This window comes from Leucopleurus acutus, assembly GCF_964270905.1.
Source record: "Leucopleurus acutus genome assembly, chromosome: 20".
NCBI lineage: Eukaryota > Metazoa > Chordata > Mammalia > Artiodactyla > Delphinidae > Leucopleurus > Leucopleurus acutus.
Window position 1 is genome coordinate 49,491,599 of NC_139162.1, and position 23,871 is coordinate 49,515,469.

The 23,871-nt window shown below is 54.1% G+C and overlaps 2 protein-coding genes across 2 annotated transcripts; one reads left to right on the forward strand and one right to left on the reverse strand.

Annotated features, from left to right (window-relative positions):
• Positions 1-50: 50 nt before the first annotated feature.
• Positions 51-9,647, reverse strand: TRAPPC6A (trafficking protein particle complex subunit 6A). Its single transcript, XM_082862458.1, has 6 exons — positions 9,520-9,647; positions 2,349-2,416; positions 2,082-2,199; positions 1,394-1,477; positions 1,151-1,244; positions 51-322 (listed from the first exon to the last, which is right to left on the reverse strand). Exons 1-6 carry the CDS (start codon positions 9,601-9,603, stop codon positions 291-293), a joined length of 480 nt encoding a protein of 159 aa, XP_082718584.1. The 5' UTR covers positions 9,604-9,647; the 3' UTR covers positions 51-290.
• A 500-nt stretch (positions 9,648-10,147) lies between these two features.
• On the forward strand, positions 10,148-11,319 carry BLOC1S3 (biogenesis of lysosomal organelles complex 1 subunit 3). Its single transcript, XM_082862526.1, has 2 exons — positions 10,148-10,207; positions 10,678-11,319. The coding sequence occupies exon 2, from the start codon at positions 10,686-10,688 to the stop codon at positions 11,298-11,300; it is 615 nt and encodes a 204-aa protein (XP_082718652.1). The 5' UTR covers positions 10,148-10,207; positions 10,678-10,685; the 3' UTR covers positions 11,301-11,319.
• The last annotated feature ends 12,552 nt before the right edge of the window (positions 11,320-23,871 follow it).

Sequence of the window (23,871 nt, forward strand, 5' to 3'; positions counted from 1 at the left end):
CCCAGCACCCTGCGTGACCCCCACCTTCCACTTGGAATCTGGTCCCACGTACAGAACCTTTATTGAGCACCTGCCATGTGGAGGGACGTGTCCGATGTGGGCTCCCTCCACACCAGCCCCGACTGGGGCGGGGTCCACCTTGCCCCCGGGACACCCCCACCTCCCGATGACACCCATTTGTGGAGGGCTTATGAGGCCCTGAAGCGGTGGGGGGACCCCGTCTCCCCAGCACCAGCCACCACCACGGGCAGCAGCTGGGTCCCCGGGATGGGGTGGCGCCTGGGGCTCCCTCAGGATCTCTGGATCACCACCTGGAACTTACCTGGAAGAGAAGGGCTGGCTTTAGCCTGAGGCTGGGACCGGAGGGGAGAGGCAGCATCCCCGTAGCTCAGAGATGTTCATCCCTGCCCTGCACCAACAGCCTGGGTGGCCTCAGCTGGGCCTCAAGTTTCCTCACGGTCTAGGGTGGAGATGCTTCCTGCCCACCTGGCCTGCATCCCATGGCTGTGTGGGTGACTGGGGGCATGAAGGCCAAGCATGTCGGCTGCTGGGGAAGGGGCTGGCACGGGCTTCTGGGGCATGTATTGCTCAGATCCTCCCAGGTCCCCGGTGATGAGTGGGCCTGGGGACTGGCAGAGGGGAAGACACCTGGAGGGAAGGGGACTAGAGGGTTGGCTGCAGGCTGCCCCCAGGTAAGGGTGGGGCCTCGGCCTGTCTGATGGAGTGCACTGTGGGCCAGCGGGGACCCGGGGGTCAGGAGGACAGCCCATCATGCCGGCTGCAAGTTCCATGGGGCCTAGCTGCCTGTGGAGCCCCTCAGCACAGCACCAACCCGGGTGACTTCCATTATGTCCACCTGGGTTCCCGCACCGGGAAGAGTGTTCGAAACCACTAGACCAGGTCATCGTCAAGGGTTGTCTCCTCCAGGCTGGCATGCCCCAGGGGAAGCAGGCTGCGGGGGACATCCAGGGGCAGGGGCGTGGATGCGCTGTACCAGCTGTGTGGCCTGGGCATGTGACTTAAACTCTCTGGGCCCAAGACTCCCCATCGGTGAAATGGGGCTGGGGTGGCCCGGCCCCACCTCCTCGGCCCCCCTGGAGCAGGGGGACCCCTGCCTCACTCAGACGGGAGCCCCCCCACACCAACTCACAGGCGGGCAGGGCTGCCACGGAGGCGGTGACCAGGCTCTTGATGCCCAGGGTGCTGAGGGTGCCCCGTAGGAGGCCGCAGGTGAAGGCCAGGAACTGGGGGCGGGGGACACAGGTCACTGTGGGCAGAGGGGGAAGGCCAACACCCAGGACCAGGGGGGCCACGCTGGGCCCCTCCCTCTCCCAGGGTCCTGGGCTCGGGGAGGGGCCTGCCTGGGGCTGGAGTCCCAGCACCGCCCCCGTACCTTGGGCGCTTCCTCCAGGTACTGCAGACCCGAGGCCATCCGGATGAGAAGGGGGAAGCTGTGGTCCTGCAGGACGTAGGTCCCCTGGGGACAGAGGAGGGGCCCATGGGGGCTGGGGTGGCACCTGTACCTTTGTTAGCAGGGAGGGGAAGCAAGGACCCAGGGCCCAGCCCCGCTGGGCTGAGGTCTGGAAGGACCCTTCCCTCAAAACCATGGTGGTCGGTCACGGGCCCGTCCTTCAGAGCTGCACGAGGACCCACGGGCCTTCGGCCCCGGGCCTGGTGTCCTGCCCCGCTGGGTGCGTGACCTTCCAGGGTGGTGGTGAGAAGCTGCAGCCCAGGCCCGTGGCACGGCCCGCCGGGCCCCGGCACAGCACGGGCTCCTAATGGGAACTAGAACCAGGTCCGGACAAGAAGCATCAGGCCGAGGCGAGGTGCCGCCGGCCGCAAGGGGCCTTCTGTCGGCTCTGGGGCCCATCCTGGGAGGCCTGCGGGGAGGCTGGAAACGGCTGCCACGCCCCACGGCAGCCTCCTGGCTTCCCCTGGAGGATGACACAGAGGCCCCGAGGGGGCCCGTGCCTGCCTCCCAGCTTGGGCAGGTCCCCGTGGCCGGGCTGGGCCTGCTGCAACCGCCCCGCGCGGGGGAGTCCCCTGCCCGGCTCTTTTGGGCGCTGGGCGTGGCCACACACCTGATGATTGGTGCGGAGGCTGTCCATCTGCTTTTGGAACACGGCCGCCCACACGTCTTTGCATAGGAACTTGAGGGCGTCCAGCTCCTCCCTGAAGGCTAGCGTCTCTCGGGGCAGCCTGGGGTGGGGCCCAGGCCAGGGGAGGGGGGAGCCCCGAGATGAGGAATAGGGAGGAGACCAGGCTGGGTTCCTGTGTGGAGCAAGGTACCCTCCCCGCCCGGCTGTGCCCAGGAAGGGACCCCACCTCAGCTCCTGCCCACCTCTCACCTCTCGCCCAGGGCCTGGCCCACGCGGAAGCCCATGCCCTCCAGGACCGACAGGCTCATCTTCTGTCCCTAGAAGGCCAGGGAAGAGAGGCGCAGGGGCCCTCGGTCACCTGAGGGAGCCGGGAGCCGCTGGGTGTGAGGGCTGCGAGGGGACTTGCCCGTCCCTGCCCCTGCAGGGCGAGGAGGCCCAGAGGGGAGGGCCTTGCTGCACAGGCCGGCAGGACAGCCCGGCTTTGCCCCTTCACCTCCTCACATGCCTCCAGAAACCCCATCAGCCCTCAGGACCCGCTCCCCTTCATTCCAGGAAAAACGGGGGTTTTCCCCAGGCTCAGCTTCACCCTGCCGGTCAAGTCTTTCCTGATAACACCCATCACTTCTTATATGCGCTTTCAGTGTCTGTCCTTACAACACCCTGTGGAGTAGCACTCCCGTTACCCCAGAAACTCAAGGCGACCTGCCCTGGGACTCATGTGGCGAGTAAGGGGGCCACAAGGCGTGGGCCCTGGCCTCTGGCTAGCAGGGGGTGTGAAAAGTCAGCTGTGATCATTAGGCCTTAACATATTAGCTGAGAATCCTGGGAGGGACGCACAGGGGCACAGGGGAGGGAAGTGTTCCCTCGGTGCCCGGTGAAGGCGGTGGTGGCAAAGCGGCCTTCTGGAGGGCAGGCCAGGGTCTCACGGTGGAGGGGCTGAGGGACAGGGGTGGCAGGAGGGCTGCACCTGGTATCTGTCCAGGTGCCCAGGAGTGTGGACGGCGAGGCTGGAGGAGAGCTGACCTGTGTGTGTTTTTGATCTGTGTGACCTGGAGAGAGCTGAGCAGGCGAGGGAGGCTGGCCCAGACTGGGGGCGTCAGAAATACCAGGACGGCTTGTGGTGACCAACACGGGGCCGGGCACACCGGAGGAGGTGCGTTAGAAACAGATGCTGAACGAGCAAAGTGAGGAACTGGGACTCAAGCACACACTGTGCCGGGTGCCCTGTACAGACCCCCTTGTTTAATTTTAACAACCCCATAAGGTAGGTTGTATTTCACACCTGGAGACCAGGCACAGAGGGGTTAGTTAGGTCACACCTCCCAGAGGCCCCCTCAGCCACGGGGCTGTCCTTCGGACCTGAGCAGGTCTGGCTCCTGCCGGTAGGTGGCAGATGGGTGGGCGGCCGGGGCAACACCCCCAGCTGTCCCTGCGCCAGGGAAGTGGCAAGGGCTGAGGCCTGCTGGGGGGACGCGCCAGGCGTAGGGAGGTCGGAGCAGAGGCGGCCTGCGTGCCGGCCCTCTGTTCTGCTGGGCTACGTGATATGCAGGCCCTGTCCCGCCATTCTGTGCTCTTCCCGCGAGAACCAGGCCTGGGGAAGGACACAGCTTCCTGCTGGTGGCACTGGCGTGCGCTCTCTGGTTTCTTCCAGCACAGCAGGGCCAGCCTTGCGGGGAGGGCTTGTAGACTCAGGATGTGCGGGATCTCAGCTTGGGGCATGAGAGGCAGAGAGGGGGACATGTGCCTGGTGGCTGGTTCCGGGGTCCGGGGCCAGATCAGCCCCTGACCCCTACCAGCTGCCCCGTGCCTCAGTTTCCTCACGTGTAAAATGAGGACCTTTCCAGGGTGTGGGTAAGTGCAAGCCAAGCGCTCTGAGTCAGGCTCAGGAAGCGCTACTGTCATTGTCATCTGCAGCCTCTGCACCTGTCAACCTGCATGACGAGCTGATGGGGAAAAGGAAGGAGAGACCCGTTAAGGAGGGGCTCTGTTCTGTGGGCTGGCGGATCTCAGCACCTGGATCACTGCCACCCTGCGTCACCTCCCTCCTAGAGGCGAGCTACCCGAGGGGGCCTGGCTGGGCTCCACTCTAAGTGCATCTGTGTCCCGAGGGACAGGGAAGACCCCAGGACTCCCCTGTTCATCCCACAGACATTTCCTGACTGGCCTCCGGGAGCTCGCCTAGCAAGCCTAGTGGGGATGACGGGCACCCAGGGGATGACAAGCTGGTGAGAGGGCGGAGGGTGGTGTGACCGGCACACTCACAAGGGTGGTGTGACCGGCAGCTCACTCTACAGCAGCTGTTGCTGTTGGCTCCATGGTCCCCAGCCCTTGAAAGGGGCCAGTTAAATATCTGCTGCACTGCAGAGACTGGGGGTGGTGGGGAGGGGGGAGTAATGCGAGCAGGGAGGAGGAGAGGCGGTGGGGAGGGAAGGGCGGAGGATGAGCGGGTGACTCGGGAGAGAGGGTGGAGTAGGAGGGTGGCAGAACCCCACCTGCTCTCTGGCAGCCGCCTCCCAGGACTCAGCAGTGTTCAAGCCCCAATCCCTACCAAAGCTCTCCAGACACTAGGGGTTCGTCATTCCTGAGGAGGGAGGGCAAGGCGGGACACTCCCATCCCATTGGAAGCCTCTGGAGCCCAGCCCAGAGCCAGTGCGTTTCTGGGCTCCCCACGCCTGCCTCAGCCGAGTTGACACAACAGCCCATGGAGAGGAACCGAGATAATGGGAGAAACAGGGGGGACCCCTCAGAAGAGGCTTATCAGTGTGGGCACGAGGGGCATCCACGAAGCAGCACGGGCACTTGGAGGAAGGGACAATCGGACAAGGGAACGTTCTTAGAAATGAAATGGTAGCCAGAAGAAACGTTTGTTCATGAGGGAGCTGAAAAAGAGACAAATCCGGAAGGTAGGTAAAACCTCACAGATTGTTAAGAAAAAAGGAAACCACGAGGTAGGAAAAAAATGAGAGAAAAGCTGACATGCGGAAAGAGACCTAGGGAGTCTAGGATTCCTCTGACTGCGAGAGATGGAACAGTGCTGGAGAAGAAATAATGAAAGGAGCCTAAGAGGAACGTGTGCTCTGCTAAAGGCAGATTCAAGCGTCCAGACCGAAAAGGGCCGCAGAACTCCGAGTAGGATGAATGGAAAACAAGTAAACCAAACTGCCTCCCCCCTGGTCCCGTCCTGGACTGAAACTCGATGGAGCTGGGTGGGGGGCTGTGTGCCTGGCCTGCCTGGCCCCTTAGTTATTAGTTATTTGTGAGGTTTGAGCCCCACCCACGGAGCCACTCTGTGCTGGCCCAGGGCAGGGCGTCCCAGGAAGGAGCAGCACTGGTTCCTGCCTTAAGAAAAGCACAGGGAGGGCTTCCCTGGTGGCGCAATGGTTCGGAATCCACCTGCCAATGCAGGGGACGCGGGTTCGAGCCCTGGTCCCGGAAGATCCCACATGCTGCGGAGCAACTAAGCCCATGCGCTACAGCTACTGAGCCTGTGCTCTAGAGCCCGCGAGCCACAACTACTGAGCCCGCGTGCCACAACTACTGAGCCCACGTGCCACAACTACTGAAGCCCGCGCACCTACAGCCCGTGCTCCGCAACAAGAGAAGCCACCGCAATGCGAAGCCTGTGCACTGCAATGAAGAGTAGCCCCCACTCGCCACAACTAGAGAAGGCCCGTGTGCAGCAACGAAGACCCAACGCAGCCAAAAATAAATAAGTTTGTATATATTTTTAAAAAAAGCACAGGGAGAAGGGATGACTTCCGGCTTCCCCAAGGTGAATGGCCCCAGAAGACCCAAAAGAACTATGCTGCGTGACCAGGTGAGTGACAGGGTGAGAGCACACCTCCCACCCTGTCGCCCTGTCCTCATGCACCCAGGAGGTGCCCAGACAGCCCCAAATCCCACCTTCTCCCCGACACTCTGAGCTCACCCAGCCCCCCTCCACCTGCCTTCCGTCTGCCCCTCACCGCTGCTCGGGCTCCTGCGGCAGCACCCTTCCCCACCCAACCTCCATCCAGTCTCATCCACGTGGCCAGGGAGGACTTCCAGAAAAGTAAATCTGAGCCTGGCACACCTCAGTTTAAACCTGCTATGGCCCCCGCCGCCCTCAGGACAGAGCCCCCGTTCCCGCATGGAGACCCCACTGCTGGCTCTGTGGCCTCGGATGCACTGCGCCCCCTCCAGGGCTCTGCCCCCTGCTGTCCACTGTGCCAGGAACTGGTTGGTTTTCCAGGCTCTTGCCTGAGGACAGGACTGTATCTGATGGCTGCTACACCCACCACAGGCCCTCCTGAGAGAAGGGGCTGGCCTGGGCACTCACTGGGCCTCGGTGGACCAGGGCCTGCCCAGCAGGGCCGTTCCCGGGCCAGCGGCCAGTGGATGACAGCTCGTTACACACACGGAGGGGTTCACTCCTTTGCCCACATGTCTTCAAAGTTCCTGAGGTGGACAAACCACAGCCTCTTCCTCCGACTCCTGGAACTTTTCCCTCTTTGATAACAAAGGCCCTTCGACCTCCCAGTTCCTCCGGCCAGTCTTGCATTCAACCCGTAACCGTTCAGGAGAATCCATTCAACAGCCACAAATGACCAGGCAGGACATGGAGATCAAAAAGCCCTAAACAATGACTGTGGCTCCTGGGCGCCTGTGCTGCGGGGACAGAGATGAACCAGCCACCATCGCTTTCCTCAAAGGGCTCTGGGGCAGGTGGGCGGGGCAGGCCTAATGCCGCAGACAAGCTCCGGCACGGATGCCCGAGTCCTGATTTTGCCTTTGATCCTGGCTGTGCAGCGTCGGAGAAGCCCTCCTTCTCTGGTGCCTCAGTCCCTCCCCTGTAAAATGGGATGATGACGTCAACCTCAGAGTGCTGTTCTGAGGACTGAATCAGATAAAATCCTGTGCTGGAGACACGATAAGTACCCAAGAGACAGAAGGCCTGCGTGGCGTTCGGACAGGACACTTGCTGGACCAAAGAGAGGAGCAGAGAGGGGAGGGGCCGGGAGCAAAAGAGAAAAGACTGCGTGAAAACAGGGCAGCTGCCCACGATGTGCTAAGAAACGGGGCTCCCCAGCTTGAAAGGATGTGGGGAGATGGCAGTCCTTCCCCTGGCTGCACACAGGAACCACCCAGAAGCTCTGAGGCCTGACGCCCGGGCCACCTTCTGGCCCAGCTCCACTGGAATCTCTGGTGTGGGACCCCAGCATCAGAACTGCAGAGGCAGCTGGGCAGAGAGCCACGCCCAAGGGTCACAGGCGCGTTCGTGCTCTAAAAGCCCTGTGCTGAGCAAAGTTGAGTAACCGCCTGTCCCCCCTACTTGCTTGGCCACAGGAACCCATTAAAATCCTCCCAGAGTGTCAGAGAAGACACTGAGAAAGACAGGAGAGCATCTATAGCACAGGCTTTGGAAGTGGGAGGCCCAGTTACATTCCTGACTCTGCCACTTGACAGTGAAGACTCCATCTATAAAAGCGTCTGTTTCCTCATCTACAAAGTGGGGAGGATCGTGCTGACCTTTGTGGGTTGTTAGGTGGATCAAATGAAATCAGCAATGTGAAGCCCACCAGGGCACACGATAGGTGCTATTATTGGCCACGATACTAAGTGAATGCCAGTCCCCGCCCACACCCTCCATGGCACAGGGGCTGCACTCACTTCAACAAATCCATGCTGAGGACCTACTATGGGGTGATGAACACAGACCCGGTCCCCAACCACACCACACAGCAGGCAGCCTGGCAGAGGAGAGGCTGTGAATCGAAGGATCATATGGGTACATAATTCAGATACATACTTATTGGGATGCAAGGATACCCCACTTCCACTGGGGGCTCGGGGAGGGCTTCCCCGAGGAGGGGACATTTGAGCCAAGATCTGAAGGATTAATAGGTGTCAAGGCAGTGACGATGTGACAGGTGAAATGAGCTGGAAGATGAGGGAGGACGCTGGTACAGGGCAGAGAGGAGGGAAACCAGACTAAAGCAGGGAGGGGCCAGATGGGAACCATATTTGGACAGCACAACAGGAAGGGCCTGGCTGATGGCTGGAGGTGAGGGAGGAAAGGCAGATGTCAGGGACTCCCGGATTTCTGGTTTGAAAGCCAGGATGGATGGGGTGCTGAGACACTGCAGCCGCCCCCTCCCCAAAACACAGGCCAGTGCACACTCCCTCTCCCACGCGCTAACGTTCTCATAGCATTTTCCCAAGGTACAATATATATACTCATTTATCTGATTTGCCCGCCTACCCCGCTATAACGTAAGCTCCAGGAGGGCAAGGGTTTTGGCATGGTTCGCTGAATAATCCCCAGAGCCTACAGTAAGGCTTGGCACCTTGCAGGTTTTAGTGACAGTCTGTTGAATGAATGAACTTGAAAAAACTATGTTGAGACGATAACAAGCAACACCTTTGTCCTCCTGAATTGGGAAGAAAACACAGACCAATAAAAATATCTTGCATATTGACGATGATGATCACAGAAAGAATAATAATGAAAAAAGTGAGCACAGCCCCACTTATTAAGCACCTACTCTCTCTGTCACCCTTTCTTCTTGGTAACAGACTTTAAAACAAGAGCTCCGTGTTCTGAGGGCTGATTAGGTGCTAGACATCGTACTAAGTGCTTTGAAGTCTGAGCATTTATTTTTCTTAAGGGCCAACTTCCAAGATGCCAAGCACGCTCCTTCCGCAGGGCTTCGCAGAAGGCTTCCCCCTTCCTGGAATGCTCTTCCCCCCACTTATCCCCGGGGCTTGCTTCCTCCCTTCTCTTCCTCAAAAGGCTTTCCTCCACCATCCAGCACTCCACCTCTCTTCTTCCCCCACTCGGCTGAAGTTGTCTTTATAAAACTTCTCACTAGCTGGTGGCACATTCTATGTTTATTTATTGTTTGTTTTGACTCCCCTACTAAAACGTAAGCTTCGCGAGGACAGGGAAACAGTGCCCTGAATACAGCAGGCGCTCAGTAAGTTTGCTGAATGAATAAATGTCTCGCTCGGAGTCTTAGGTGCTGTTATGATCTCATTTTACAAGGGAGGAAACTGAGGCACACAGAGGTCGAATCACTGGCTCTCGCACCCTGTATGAGTGATGCAGGCGGGATTCAACCCAGGCTCAATATACGACTTCTCAATATATAGCCAGTAATCGTAATTACTGTAATTGCTACCCGCTTACTCTGTGCCAGGCTTTGAGCTAAGAGCCTGACCCCGAACTGTCTCGCTCAGTTCTAGCTGCGACCCTCGAGGCCGGCACTGCTGCAACCCCGCTTTGCAGAGGCGGAAGCTGGCGCCTGAGGTCGCCCAGCGAGGCAGGGGCGGGGCGGAGGTCCGACCCGGGCCGCTGCCGCGCCCCCTGCTCCTCCCGGGGCCTCGACCCGGCCTTCCCGCCGCGGCCCGTGCCTCCTTCCCCCCGGGGCCCGGCGCTCACCCCGGGGCCGGGGTCCGGATCTTGCGCCCACAGCTCCGCTACCATTTCCGTGTGCAGAAACTCGAACAGTGCCGCGTCAGCCATGCGCCGACCTTCCCTGCCTAACAACCGTCCAGCGCCTCTTGTCCTCATTGGCCCGGCTGGGCAAGCTCCGCCTCCTGCACCTAAGTGCGAGCCCGCCCACTCTCGCTTCCATTGGTGTTTCGGGCTAGCCCCGCCTTTCTTTTCTGGACTATTGTGGTGCGCGCCTGAACTTGGGAGACTAGGGGGAGGGCCTGCTTTGTCTATATTCGCCGCACGTGACAAGCATCTCCGCCCTTCCTTCTGCTTCTTCCCCGTTTCCGGGTCCTCGAGCATTTCCATTGGCCGAGTCGCTTGTTACACGTGACTTCTCGTCATTTAGAGTCCCGGTCTGTCTACACGCCTCGCAGCACAACGCGGAAGCGCCAGCCCAACAGCTTTCCTATTGGCCGTGCCCATGTTCACGTGGCTCTTCACACACACCCCTCAAAGCTGGTCCTGAGGGCTTGCTTCCTGGTTGGTAGGCGAGCGGCCCAGGTGATTGGCCGCCAACACCCGCCCAACCTGCTCCCCTATTGGTTGGGGCTGCCGCCTTCTCCTTTCTCGGTAAAGACTCCGCACTTCGGCTAGGTAGCGGATCCCGCAGGCTGGGCGCTCCGGTGACTCGGTACGGTCTTCGGTGATAGCGCTCCCTACCCCGCCCTTAGTGCACCCTTCCCAGAGTCCAGTTGGGCTGTTACCCTTTCTGTGACCCAGGCACTTGTACCTGAACGGCTCAGGAGCCCGTGTGCTTCCGAATCTGACACAGGCTTGGAGGAGGGTGTGGCCTCTGCTAGGAGGCAAAATCGGAAAGAGCTTAGTTTGGGACTCCGGGTATTCGTGCCTCAGCCTTGATCGAGCTGGTGGTCCTCAGTTTTCCCATCAGTACACTGAGGAGGCTGGGGTCTAGTAGCCCCCATCATCATCATCATCAGGGATGATGATGCAGAAAAGGAAACTGAGGCCCAGGCAGGGGAAGCAGATGGCCCCAGATTGCTAAGGTAGTCAGTGGAGGGGCTGAGAATCCAGAACTTGCTCCTTTTAACCACGGCAGGGCGCCCGCCTCTCATATCATCCCTTCGCGCGTCTTCTCCCTAGCTCGCGCCATGGCGTCCCAGAGTCGTCGGCGGAGGCCGCTGCGGAGGCCTGAGACGGTGGTGCCGGGCGAGGCGGCCGAGACGGACTCGGAGCTCTCTGTGTCCTCGTCGGAGGAGGAGGAGCTGTACCTGGTCCTCTCGGGCCCGACGCGCGGCCGCCCCACGGGACTGCGGGTGGTCGGGGAGGCCGCGGAGACCGACTCGGAGCCGGAGCCGGAGCCGGAGCCGAAGGCCGCGCCGAGGGATCTGCCTCCGCTCGTGGTGCAGCGGGAGACTGCCGGGGAGGCCTGGGGAGAGGAGGAGGCCCCGGCGCCCGCCCCCGCGCGTTCGCTGCTGCAGCTCCGGCTGGCTGAGAGCCAGGCGCGGCTGGACCACGACGTAGCGGCCGCGGTGAGCGGCGTGTACCGCCGCGCGGGCCGTGATGTGGCCGCCCTGGCCGGTAGGCTGGCGGCTGCCCAGGCGGCGGGATTGGCGGCGGCCCACAGCGTGCGCCTGGCGCGGGGGGACCTCTGCGCGCTGGCCGAGCGCCTGGACATCGTGGCCGGCTGCCGCCTGCTGCCCGACATCCGCGGCGTGCCTGGCACCGAGCCCGAACAAGACCCGGGACCGCGAGCCTATCTGTGACCCACTCTCCCGCCTGACTGAGCCCTGGGGGTAGGCCTTGCGGCCTCTGGGACCTGGCTCTGTGCCCTGTTTAGCCACCCACCCGTCTTGCTGTCACCCTCAGAGATAACCCCGCCCCCTGGATAATGCTCTGTGTGTGGGGGGAGGGAGGGGGGAGGATGGGGCTTAATGCTGTGCAGCCCTGCCAGCCCCTAGCATCTGGTCCCTCCCCCTGGCCCTGGCGCTTGCTCCCCGGTTCAGAGCTTGTGTGTGTCTGAAGCGTGGCTCAAACTCCTGGGTAACTAGCCACTCCTTAGTCTGTCTCCATTTTAGCGGTACACAGAGCCTCACCTCTCCTTTCTGTCTGCCTTCCTCAGTTTGCTTTCTGTTCACAGGGGCTGGTCCTGCTTCTAGCGCAGATTCCCTGATGTCTCTGGCCCTAGTCCCACTTCTGGAATTCTGCCCTCTAATCTGGACCCTTTTTCTGCTCCTCAGGCTTGGCTCTGATTCCGTCTCCTCCTTCTAGTCCTTGCCCTTCCGCCTCCTGGCTCCTTCTCCTTGGGCTTAGCTCCGCCCCCTTGGCCTGATCTTGTTTCCTGGGTCCAGCTGTACCCTTAGGTTTGGTTCTGCTTCTTTTTGCTTCTCCCATCCCGTTTAAACTACGTACTTAATTATGGGCTCCAGGGACCCCCTATGGTTTTCTTCATCAGGCCCAAGATGAGACCCCCTCTTGACCCGAGGAGGTCCCCCTCCCAGCTCTCCAGGCCCAAGTTGGTGTGTCCTTCCCACCCTCCAGGCCAAGATCGCGCCTTCTGCCCAAGTTCCAGGTACAGGATGGGCCTCCTCCTGACTCTCCAGGCTGCGAGTGCCGCCAGCAGGCACTTAGGGCCCAATACAGACTCGCCCTGGAACTTTGGGCACAATATGACGCCACTTTGCCGATAAGGACCACATGTATTTTATTTTGTTTGGTCACCGTGTTGTTCCCTGGATGCTAAAAGGGCTTGGCTGTCTGGCTTGTCTCAGGGCCTGGGATTAGCTCCTTCTTTCTGCTCCTCACCTGGTCCCTCTTCTCCCAGCCCCAGTCCCTCAGTCCCATTCACATTTATTCCCCTCCCCCACTCTTACCCCAACCTGAGCTGAGATCTGGGCCCCCAGGATGGAGAAGTGGGGAAGAACGCTCTATGGCAGACTCATTAAAACTCAAGACATTTATTGATATGGTCCGTTCTTCTTATCTCGCCATCTAAGCTGGGGGCGGGTAGGTTGGTGATTTTGCCGAGAATGTGGGTCCCGCGAAAGGGATCCTTCATGCCTGGCCTATTGAAGGTGAGCCTGGATCCTTCACGCCTGGCCTGTTGAAGGTGAGCCTGTGGCCGGGAAATCAGGGCTCCTAGTTTTTTGCCCTGGTTCTGCACTTGTTTGTATTTTGTTAATTCACCACACATTTGTTGAGCTCCTGTTCTTTGCCTGTCCTTAGCTGGGCACTGGTGGGGCCCACAGGCTGGGCCCTTGCAGAGCGCACAGTCCCCTGGGGGAGACAGCCATTAAAATATTCTTGCAAATAAGTGGATAGTTTTCATGATTGTAACTTATACTTCAACTATAATTCTTCTGGCATTGTGATTAGTGCCGTAAAGAAATATAGGAGCTTTGTGAGGGTGTAACTGAGGTCTGTCTGACCTTGTCTGGGGGGAGGTCAGATGGCTTCCCTGAGGAAGTGATGAGTGAGTTTGAGCCAAGCCCTGAAGGTGTAAAAAAGGTGAAACAGGTCCGGTAGAAAAGAGTTGCAATCAGTGGGAATAGCATATGCAAAGGCCCTGAGGCAGAAGGGGGCAGAGCCTATTTAACGGAAGAGGGTGATATCTTCTATTCTCCACCTTGAGTGGAGAGAGCAGGGGAGATGGGAGTGGTGAGGGTGGTGAGTGCTGTGCTAGCAGGGGCCAGACGGAGCCGAGCTTTTAAACCAGGTAAAGATTCTCGATCTTTATTGAACAGCCAGTAAACAGAGAATGATGTCATCTGATGAATGTGGTTTTTGAAGGAGACTCTGAGACTGGTGCTTCTGCAGTGTGGTTGCCTCTGATAAATACCCAGAAATACTGGTTTAAAGAATCAAACTTCCTTTTAAAGGTACAGCTGAGCTCAGAGAGAACATGAGAAATCTCCTGGTCCCAAGTTAATTTCTGCTGCACAGCAAAGGGATTTAGTTCTACTCACGTGTGTGTGTGTGTATATATATATATAGTCTCTTTCATATTCTTCTCCATTATGGTTTGTCACAGGCTATTGAATATAGTTCCCTGTGCCATCCAGTAGGACCTTGTTGCTTATACATTCTGTATATGATAGTTTGCATCTGCTAATCCCAAACTCCCAATCCTTCCTTCCCCTCCTCCTTGGCAACCACAAGTCTGTTCTCTATGTCTGTGAGTCTATTTCTGTTTTGTAAATAAGTTCATTTGTGTCATATTTTAGATTCCACATATAAGTGATATATGATTTTGTCTTTCTCTGAGTTACTTCACTTAGTATGATAGTCTCTAGGTCCATCCATGTTGCTGCACATGGCATTATTTCATTCTTTTTTATGGCTGGGTAGTATTCCATCGTGTATATATACCACATCTTCTTTATCCATTCATCTGTCGATGGACATTTAGGTTGTTTCCATGTCTTGGCTATTGTAAATAGTGCTGCTATGAACATAGGGGTGCCTGTATCTTTTCGAATTATAGTTTTGTCTGAATATATGCTCAGGAGTGGGATTGCTGGATCGTATAAAGCCTTGGATTTTAACAGGTGCTGGACCTTGGGCCAAGCACTTATTAGAGAAGCAGAGGCCCTGGCATGAAACTTAGTCCCTTGAAGGGCTATATCTTGAATGAAAGAATGTGGTAGAGAAAAATCTGATTGATACCATTGAGGCATACCTAGGAAACTTGTCCATTTTGGCTTAGGCTCTGGGTGGAGGGAATTTTTTCCTCAGGGAATTCATAACCACAGGCTTTTCTTCAGGCCTGATTGGGGTTTGGGTATACCCTTACAGAGCAGTTCAGGAAACCCCAAGCGTTGAAATAAACTGAAAGTCGGCTCTGGCCAAAGCCAGGGAAAACACCCTCAACCAGCCTCATGCAGAATTACAGCAGACTAATATAGACCAAACCTAAGTTCATAGTTGAAAACTGCAGAGTGCGACTTCCCTGGTGGTGCAGTGGTTAAGAATCTGCCTGCCAATGCAAGGGACACTGGTCTGAGCCCTGGTCCAGAAAGATCCCACATGCTGCGGAGCAACTAAGCCCATGTGCCACAACCACTGAGCCTGCTCTCTAGAGCTTGCGAGCCACAACTCCTGAGCCCATGCGCCGCAACTACTGAAGCCTGTGCGCTCTAGGGCCCGCGTGCCGCAACTACTAAGCCCGCGTGTTGCAACTACTGAAGCTCACGTGCCTAGAGCCTGGGCCCAGCAACAAGAGAAGCCACTGCAATGAGAAGCCCGTGCACGGCAATGAAGTGTTGCCCCCGCTCGCCACAACTAGAGAAAGCCCACATGAGGCAACAAAGACCCAACACAGCCAAAATTTAATTAATTAATTAATTTAAAAAAAAAAGAAAACTGCAAAACATACCAGATGATAAAGTGATGAACCAGTATGGGCTGCTGGTTCCCTTCCCCAAATTTAACCTTGGAGAAACTGGAAAAAAGAAAGAAATCCGGATCCGAGGAATAACAAAATGTTGAGAAGTCCTCAGGGACAAAGAGGTGATCTGACATAGTATTCTGCTGCTTCTTTCTTTGTAACAAATGACCAAAAATTTAGTGGCTTGCAACAGTTGTTTTATTATGCCCACAGATTCTGTGGATCAGGAATTCCAGCAAGGCTCAGCTGGAAGATTCTTTGGTTCCTTGTAGCAATGACTGAGGTCACTCAGGTATTCAGCTGGCAAGTGGGTTGGCACAGAGGGTCCCAGTGACTTCACTCAGGTGGCTGGACTACTAGGACTCAGAGATGAGGATTGCTGACTGGAGTGTCTGTATGTGGCCTTGAGCTTCCTTCAAACATGGCAGCCCCAAAGTAATCAGATTCCTTACATGGCAGCTCAGCACTCCAAATATATTTCAGTAGACAAAGCAGAAGCCCTTGGGTGTCATGCATGATCAGTTCTGCTGTGTTCTATCAGTTATTAGCAAGTCACTAAGTCCAGCCAAGATTCAAAGGAGGGGGTGGAGGGGAAGGAGACATAGACCTTGGATGGATAAGAGTATCAGAATTTGTGGATCTATTTTGAAACCACTACAGTTAGATGGGGCAGTGGGTTGTGGACGAGTCGTTGACTTTTTCGGTCCCTCTCTTTCAGTGTTGCCTTGGGTAAATGATTGCCTGAGACATGAGAGCATCAGCCACTCACACCCTCTGGGGAGGGTGAGGTCACATCAGGGTGCTCCAGATTCCTATTTTAATTAATGGGTTATAACATTGCTCTCTATTTTGATGCTCAAATTGTGTCCAGTTTGGCCAGCAGGACCCCTTTCGAGCTGGTTTCTGTGTCCTATTGACATTTCTTCACCATTCTCTGAATACTTTCTTGCTCTCTGGCACAGAATGATCTAGGCACATCTTGTTTTTTTTCTCTGCCTCAGCCTTGAAACCATCCATCTCTGCAAGGGTCCCTGGTTTCTTTTAGTGGGGAATGGTGTTTAGAAGCCAAGATGTGGGTGCTGGGTGTGCTCATTGCTAATGAGGTGTTGCTACTCCCAGGCCCTCTCAATGCACAGACCTAGAAGAAAAACACAAACAAGGCAAAAAACAGAATAACTGTCTAATCCCTACACCATACACACACTTTAAAATAGACTTTATTTTTAGAGTAGTTCACAGCAAAAGTGAGTAGAAAGTACGGAGAAGTCCCATATGCCCCCAGCCCTAACCCTCACAGCCTCCCCCGCTATTAATATCCCACACATCTATTGTATATTTGTTACAACTGATCAACCTACATCAACATCATTACTACCCAAAGTCTGTAGATTATACTAGAGTTCACTCTTGTACATTCTTTAGGTTTGGACAAATGTATAAATGACACGTATCTACCAGTAGAGTGTCTATACAGAGTAGTTCCCCCGCCCTAAAAATCCTCTGCGCTCTGCCTGTTCATCCCTCCCTTCCCCCAGCCCCTGGCAGCCAATGATTTTTTTAATGTCTCTGCAATTTTGCCTTTTCCAGAATATCGTATAGTTGGAATCAAACAGTATGTAGCCTTTTCAGGTTGGCTTCTTTTGCTTAGCAACGTGCATTTACGTTTCCTCCATATCTTTTCACGGCTTAATAGCTCATATCTTTATAGCACTGAATAATAACCCATTGTCTGGAGGTACCGCAGTTTATTTATCCATTCACCTGCTGAAGGGCATCTTGGCTGCGTCCAAGTTTGGGCCATTATGAATTTAAAGCTGCTCTGAACATTTGTGTGCAGCTTTTTGTGTCGATATACGTTTTCAGCTCCTTTGGATAAATACCAAGAAGCATGATCGTTGGCACACACTTTTTATCTTTCTATTCCAATCCAACATCGCTGGTTTGTTCTCGTTTTCTCTAAGAGGGACTTTTAGAGGGCAAAATCGTACAGATTTTGAAAGAACGGAAGACGATGCAACAGCAAGAACGCTTGGAAAGATGAAAAGCACCCAGATGAGTGAAAAGATCTTAGCAGTCCTGAGAAAAATAACCCAGAAGAGAACAACAGCTGAGAACCAACTTTAAGCAGCAAAATTCCCTCAAATTTGAGGAGTCGTCTGAAACAGCTATAGTGTAAGTGGGAAGGGAGTTGATTGCCAAGTCTGTTTAAGAAGCAGCCAGATATCCCTGTTAGCCTCTCCTAACTGCAGATGAGGCAACCACACCTCCTGTGTTCTGTGAAAAGCCTAGGGATTCATCCTGGGGGTGGGGGGTGGGGCCGGCTGGAGGGGAAATAAGAGGATATGTGGCCTGGAGTGGGGTATGGGGGAGATCAGTCCATTCTGAAAACAAGCAGACTGACAGAATGAATGTACACTCTTTCTCTACCTGACGTAAAACAGAAAAACTAAGATATAGACATGGAAGCTTCCTATTAGAGTTGGCCGATGCCCTGCCTTGAGCTGGGCCAATTTACACACCTCCCCCCGCCAAACTCTCCGTGGAAGTGCCCACTTCCTTCCAATGGCAAATAGCGTCAGCAACGGATTTTATCTTTGCCAATCTCATAGGTGAAAAATGGTACTCAGGGTAGTTTTAAATGGCAGGAAATGAAATTAAAACCGTAGTGAGACAGGCATTTCACGCCTATCAGATTGGCAACGTTTTTAAAGTCTAACAATACTGATTGTTGGCGTGGAGGTGAAACAACAGAATATTTACACCCTGCGGGTGAGAACGGACATTGACATGACCGCCTGGGGAGACAGCTTAACCGATAGCTGACGGCGTTCCCACTGCACACCCCGGTGCGTGCTCTTTGTGAATAGGAACACTGGTAACTAAGTGCCCATTGACAGGAGAATGAAGTTGTAAGTTTTGGTATATTGATAGAGTGGAAAGCTATATACAGCAATGAAACTGAATTAACTAAAGATATAAGTATAAACATGGATGAATCCCCCCAACATAACATCAGCAGACCACAGCAAGCTGCAGAAGAATACATTCAGGATGTTATCCTTCATCTAAAGTTAAAAAATAAGCAAACGGGGCTTCCCTGGTGGCGCAGCGGTTGAGAGTCCGCCTGCCGATGCAGGGGACTCGGGTTCGTGCCCCGGTCCGGGAAGATCCCACATGCCGCGGAGCGGCTGCGCCCGTGAGCCATGGCCGCTGAGCCTGCGCGTCCGGAGCCTGTGCTCCGCAATGGGAGAGGCCACAACGGTGAGAGGCCCGCGTACCGCATGACTGGTATGGATTGCTGGGTTTGTAAGCACCTGCCCTATAAGTTTAAAGGAATGTGGGAGCAATAAAAGATGCCCCAATTGCGATATTGGTTGCTTCTGGTGGGCAAGGAGAAGGCTGTTATCCAGGAGGAGTAATTAGCAGGTTTCACCTAAATTGATGACATTTTGCCCTTGAACTGGATGGTCAAGACAGGGATGTTCATTGTTCCTTGTAACATTAGCACGTTGTAAATATTTCATAAGGCAAATGAGAAATGAGGGTAGGTGTCCCAGGCAGAGGGAACAGCAGGGATGAAGGTCCTGAGGCAGGAGGCTGGGATGCTGAGAGCAAAGAACCGGGTGCACAGGGAGTGAGATGTGACGAAACAGCCAGCAGGGGCCAGACCAGGCCGGGGCCCCCTGAAGAACTGTGTTCCTTTCTCCTGAGAACAACAGGGAATCGTGGAAAGAATTTAAGCATGTAAGTTACACGATCAGATTTGCACTTTGAAATGATTGTATCAGCTACTGGATGAAAAGCAGAGGGAAGCAGGAGTGGGAGCCCTAAGCCCAGTCAGGAGCGGTGACAAATTGAAATTATAATAGAGTGACCCCAGTTCAGGTGTTCAAAAACGGAGTCAAGCAGCCTTTGAGCGTCTGGTCTCAGACACCTCTCTGCACCACTGAGAACTTGAACTTTCTTTGAACTGTGCGGCATCCGAGGACACCACCAGCTGTAGTCAGAACAATAACCTGCCGGCTGCAGCCTTTTCCTCTCAAGTTCTCTCCTTGTAACTGTGCAACCATTTCGGACCCCAACCAATTCTTACTTAACAAGCACCCTTACTGCTTGCCAGCTCCAATTATAATTCTTGAGAAACAACTCATGTAACTAACTGTAACTTTGCAAGTTTGCTCTTATAAGTCTCCCCTATTTTGTAATCCAGCGGAGAGCAATTCAAGTGCTTCTTGAATCTGTGTCTCCTGGGCTGCAGTCCAAACAGACCCCCAATAAACATCTTTTTATTTCAATCAGGTCTTTGTTTCTGAAATTTTGACTAACAGTAGGTTGGTGTAAGGACCCAGGTGAGGCACAATGGTGGCTTAGATCACCTTCCAAACCTGCAAGTACAGGGATCTGGAGACAAGTGGTTGGAGTCAAGAACTGTCTAGGAGGTGAAATCAATAGCCCTGCTTAAGGGGGATGGAGGGGAGGAGGAGGTCAAGGGTGACTCCTAGCTTTCTGGCTTGAGCCCCTGAATGGATGGGGATATAGAAAATATGGTTTCCTATTGTCACCGTATCAAATTACTACAAATTTAGTGGCTTAAAACAACATAGAGGGCTTCCCTGGTGGTGCAGTGGTTGGGAGTCTGCCTGCCAATTCAGGGGACATGGGTTCGAGCCCTGGTCCAGGAAGATCCCACACGCTGCGGAGCAGCTAAGCCCGTGCGCCACAACTACTGAGCCTGTGCTCTAGGGCTCGCGAGCCACAACTACTGAGCCCACGAGCCACAACTACTGAAGCCCACGCTGTGCAACAAGAGGAGCCACCACAACGGGAAGCCCGTGCACCACAACGAAGAGTAGCCCCCGCTCGTCGCAACTAGAGAAAGCCCGTGCGCAGCAACGAAGACCCAACGCAGCCAAAAATAAATAAAATTTACAAAAAAGCTTTAAAACAAAAAACAACATAGATTTGGGGACTTCCCTGGTGGTCCAGTGGGTAAGACTCCGTGCTCCCAAAGCAGGGGGCCAGGGTTTGATCCCTGGTCCGGGAACTAGATCCCACGCGCATGCCGCAACTAAGACCCGCCGCGGCCAAAATAAATAAATAATTAAATAAAGTTTTAACGACCCGATGTAGATTTATTATCTTACAGTCCAGGAGGTCAGAAGTCCTAAAATCAGTGCATCAAGAGGACTGCATTCCTCCTGGGGCTCTAGGGGAGAATCCATCTCCTTGCCTTTTCCAGCTTCAGGGGGCTGCCTGCTTTCCGTGGCTCATGGCCACTTCCTCCACCTTCAAAGAACCACAGCATCTTCAGATCTCTCTCTCTGCTGAGGTTGTCACATTGCCCTCTCTCTTCTGTCAAATCTCCCTTTGCCTCCCTCCTATAAGGATTCTTGTGATTATATTTTGAGCCCATCTGGATAATCCCCACCCCAAGATCCTTAATTTAATCACAGCTTCAAAAGTCCCTTTTGCCATGGAAGGTAGCTCTCACAGGTTCCAGGGCTCAAGACCTGGAGATCACTGGAGGGCATTATTCAGCCGACCATACCTGCCTGAACCAAGGAGCTCAGTCAAGGGCGCAAGCCATGCTGGGGGGGGGGGGGGGGGCCGTGAGTGCCCTGTCCTTGTCAGAAGGCCTCAGGGCATCTGAACTGGCCCCAGATCTCTGCTTGTTTTTGCTCTAGCAAAGTCCTTCCCCTGTTCTAGCCCGAGGGAAGAATGAGGGCCGGCTGAGTCCAATTAATGAGGGCTGGCTGAGTCCAATTCACTTCCTGCTTCATGAGGTAGTGGAGCTCAGTGGTGAAAAGCGTGGCCTCTAGAGCTAGCCTGCCTGGACTCGCGTCTGAGCTTTGCCACCTCTGAGCTGTGTGACTCTGGAAAAATTGCTGAATTTCCCTGTGCATTTCCTTATGAGTATTACGGGCTGACTCGTGTCTTCTCAAAGTTCATGTATCGAAACCCTAATCCCCAGTACCTCAGAACGTGACCGTATTTGGAGATAGAGCTTTTAAAGAGGTGATTAGGTTAAATGAGGCCATTAGGGTGGGTCCTCAGCCAATCCAGCTGATGTCCGCTACGAAGAGGAAATTTGGACACAGAGCAAGGAGAAACACCAGGCACATGTGGAGGAGAGGCCATGGAGGCCACCTGGAGAAGGTGGCCGCCTGCAAGCCGGGCAGAGAGGCCTCAGAGGAAACCAAACCCGCTGGCGCCTTGATCTGGGACTTCCAGCCTCTGGAATTGTGAGAAAACAAATTTCTCAGGCCTAAGCAACCCAGTGGGTAGCATTTTGTTATGGCAGCCCTGGCAAACTAATACATCTATTAAGTCAGGATAAGACCATTATCCATCTTCTAGGGTTGTTATGAATGTGTCAGGTCCTGAGCTAACAGACAGGGCTGTCATTTATGGTGTTCAATGTGCTAGATGTTGGGAAAACAGCAGTGAATAAGGAAGACTGTTTGGATCGTCTCTTGCTACACAACATAGCACCCCGAAACTTAGTGGCTTAAGACAACAGCACTCACTTGTGAGCTGTCCTGGGTTTACTGGGCTCAGCTGGGTGGTTCTGCGCCATGTGGTGACAGCTGGGGCTGCAGTCATCCGGATGCTTAACTGGACTTTATTTATTTATTTTATTTTTGGCTGCGTTGGGTCTTCGTTGCTGCGCGCGGGCTTTCTCTAGTTGCGGCGAGCGGGAGCTACTCTTCGGTGCGGTGCCCGGGCTTCTCGCTGCGGTGGCTTCTCTTGTTGCGGAGCACGGGCTCTAGGCGCACAGGCTTCAGTAGTTGTGGCATGCGGGCTCAGTAGTTGTGGCTCACAGGCTCTGGAGCGCAGGCTCAGTAGTTGCGGTGCACGGGCTTTGTTGTTCCGCGGCATATGGGATCTTCCTGGACCAGGGCTCGAACCAGCGTCCCCTGCATTGGCAAGCGGATTCTTAACCACTGCGCCATCAGGGAAGTCCCTTAACTAGCCTTTAAATGTCCAAAATGGCTCACTCACACGGCTCTTGGCTGGAAGCTCAGCTGGGGCCCACCTCAGTCTCCTCCTTGGGGCTCCTCCAGGTGGCACCTGGGTTTCAGGTTTCCAAGTGTATGGAAAGCAGATGATGTAGGTATTTTAAGGCCAGCCTCGGAAATTACAGTCATTTCCATCTCGTGCTAGTGGTCAAAGCGAGCCTCACGGCCAAGGCCAGATTCTAATGGGAAGGCCTCCACAGGGGCTGAGTCCCAGGGAAGTGTTCATGGATGGCTTTCTGTGGAAAGTGGCTGCCACACCAATAAAGATCGTTGCCTCACATCACATTCTAGCTCAGGGCTTTTTGATTGAAAGTTGGGCTGGGAGTTCCCTGGTGGTCTAGTGGTTAGGATTCGGTGCTTTCGCTGCTAAAAAAAAAAAAAAAAAAAGTCGGGCTGCCAGGGATGCTCCTGCTCTCCCGTGGAAGCAGGCAGGGTTCTGGGAGCTTTTCTCAAGTGCCCCAAAACTTAATATTTTCCTCTCCCACTCCTCATTCTAGAAGGTGCCTTTTTAGGTGAAGGAAATTAGCGCTTACTTCATGAGGCAGTCTTTTTCTTAAACTGTTTTTGGGGAAATTATTATGGGAAAATTGCAAAAATTGGACTGAGATACCCATATAACCCTTTACTCAGCTTCCCCTAATATTAGCATCTCACATAACTAAAGTCCAACTATCAAAAGCAGGAAATTAACATTGGTACAAAACCAGTAACTCAATGACAGACCTTATTTGAATTTTAGCAGTTTTCCCTTTAATGTCCTTTTTTCTGTTTCAGAAACCAATCCAGGATCCAACACTGCATTTAGTGGTTCTTCCTCCTGAGTGTCCCCCAATCCTTATCTTCCATGGCCTTGGCACTTTTTTTTTTTTGATGTGGACCATTTTTAAAGTCTTGATTGAATTTGTTACAAGATTGCTTCTGCTTTATGTTTTAGTTTTTTTGGCTGCGAGGCATGTGGGATCTTAGCTCTCCAACCAGGGATTGAACCCACACACCCTGCATTGGAAGGCAAAGTGCCGCGAGGCATGCGGGATCTTAGCTCCTCAACCAGGGATTGAACCCGCACCCCCTGCATTGGAAGGCAAAGTCTTAACCACTGGACCACCAGGGAAGTCCCAACTTTGGCACTTTTAAAGGATATCGATCAGTTATTTTGTAGAACATCCCTCAGTTTGGGTTTGTCCGAGGTTCCTTCATGATTATATTGACAATGTGCATTTTTGTCAAGAATACCCCAAAAGTGATGTTTTGCTCCTTGGTGTGTTATATTGAGGGTGCATGATGTAGCTGTGTCTTACTATAGGTGATATTAACCTTGATTACTTGGTTAAGGTGGTGTCTGCTGGGTTTCTTCAGTGTGAGATTACTGTTTTTCCATTGTAATTGACAATGGAAATCTTGGGGGGGATACTTTGAGACTATGCAAATGTCCTGTTTCTCCTCAAACTTTTGCCCACTAATTTTAGCATCCATCAGTAAGTAGATCTTGCCTGCAACAATTTGATCAGGCAGTCTTTTAAATCTCTCTCTCTTTTTTTTTTTTTTGTGGCATAAATTATGTGTGTGTTGGGGAGGTTGGGGAATCTGACGCTACTGTAGGGGAGGAGGGACTTCCTTCTACCCTCTTCCAGTTCAGTGGCCGGGTCTGTGAACTAAACCGACAACAGGCAGATTAACAAGAGAAAAGTCATACAGATTTATTAATTTTCAATTTTATGTGCACAGGGGTATCATACAAAAAAAATAGTGAGTACCCCCCCCCCCCCCCCCCCCCCCCCCCCCCCGCCAAAACAGTGAAATCTGAGCGTTTACATACCATCTTAATAGGGGAAAGGGAGGGGAAGAGAGGTCACATACGGGAGAGAAAGTGATTTTCTTTGTCCGAAGATTCACATATTAAAAGTTGAGTGGTCGGCTGTGGAGAGAAGATTC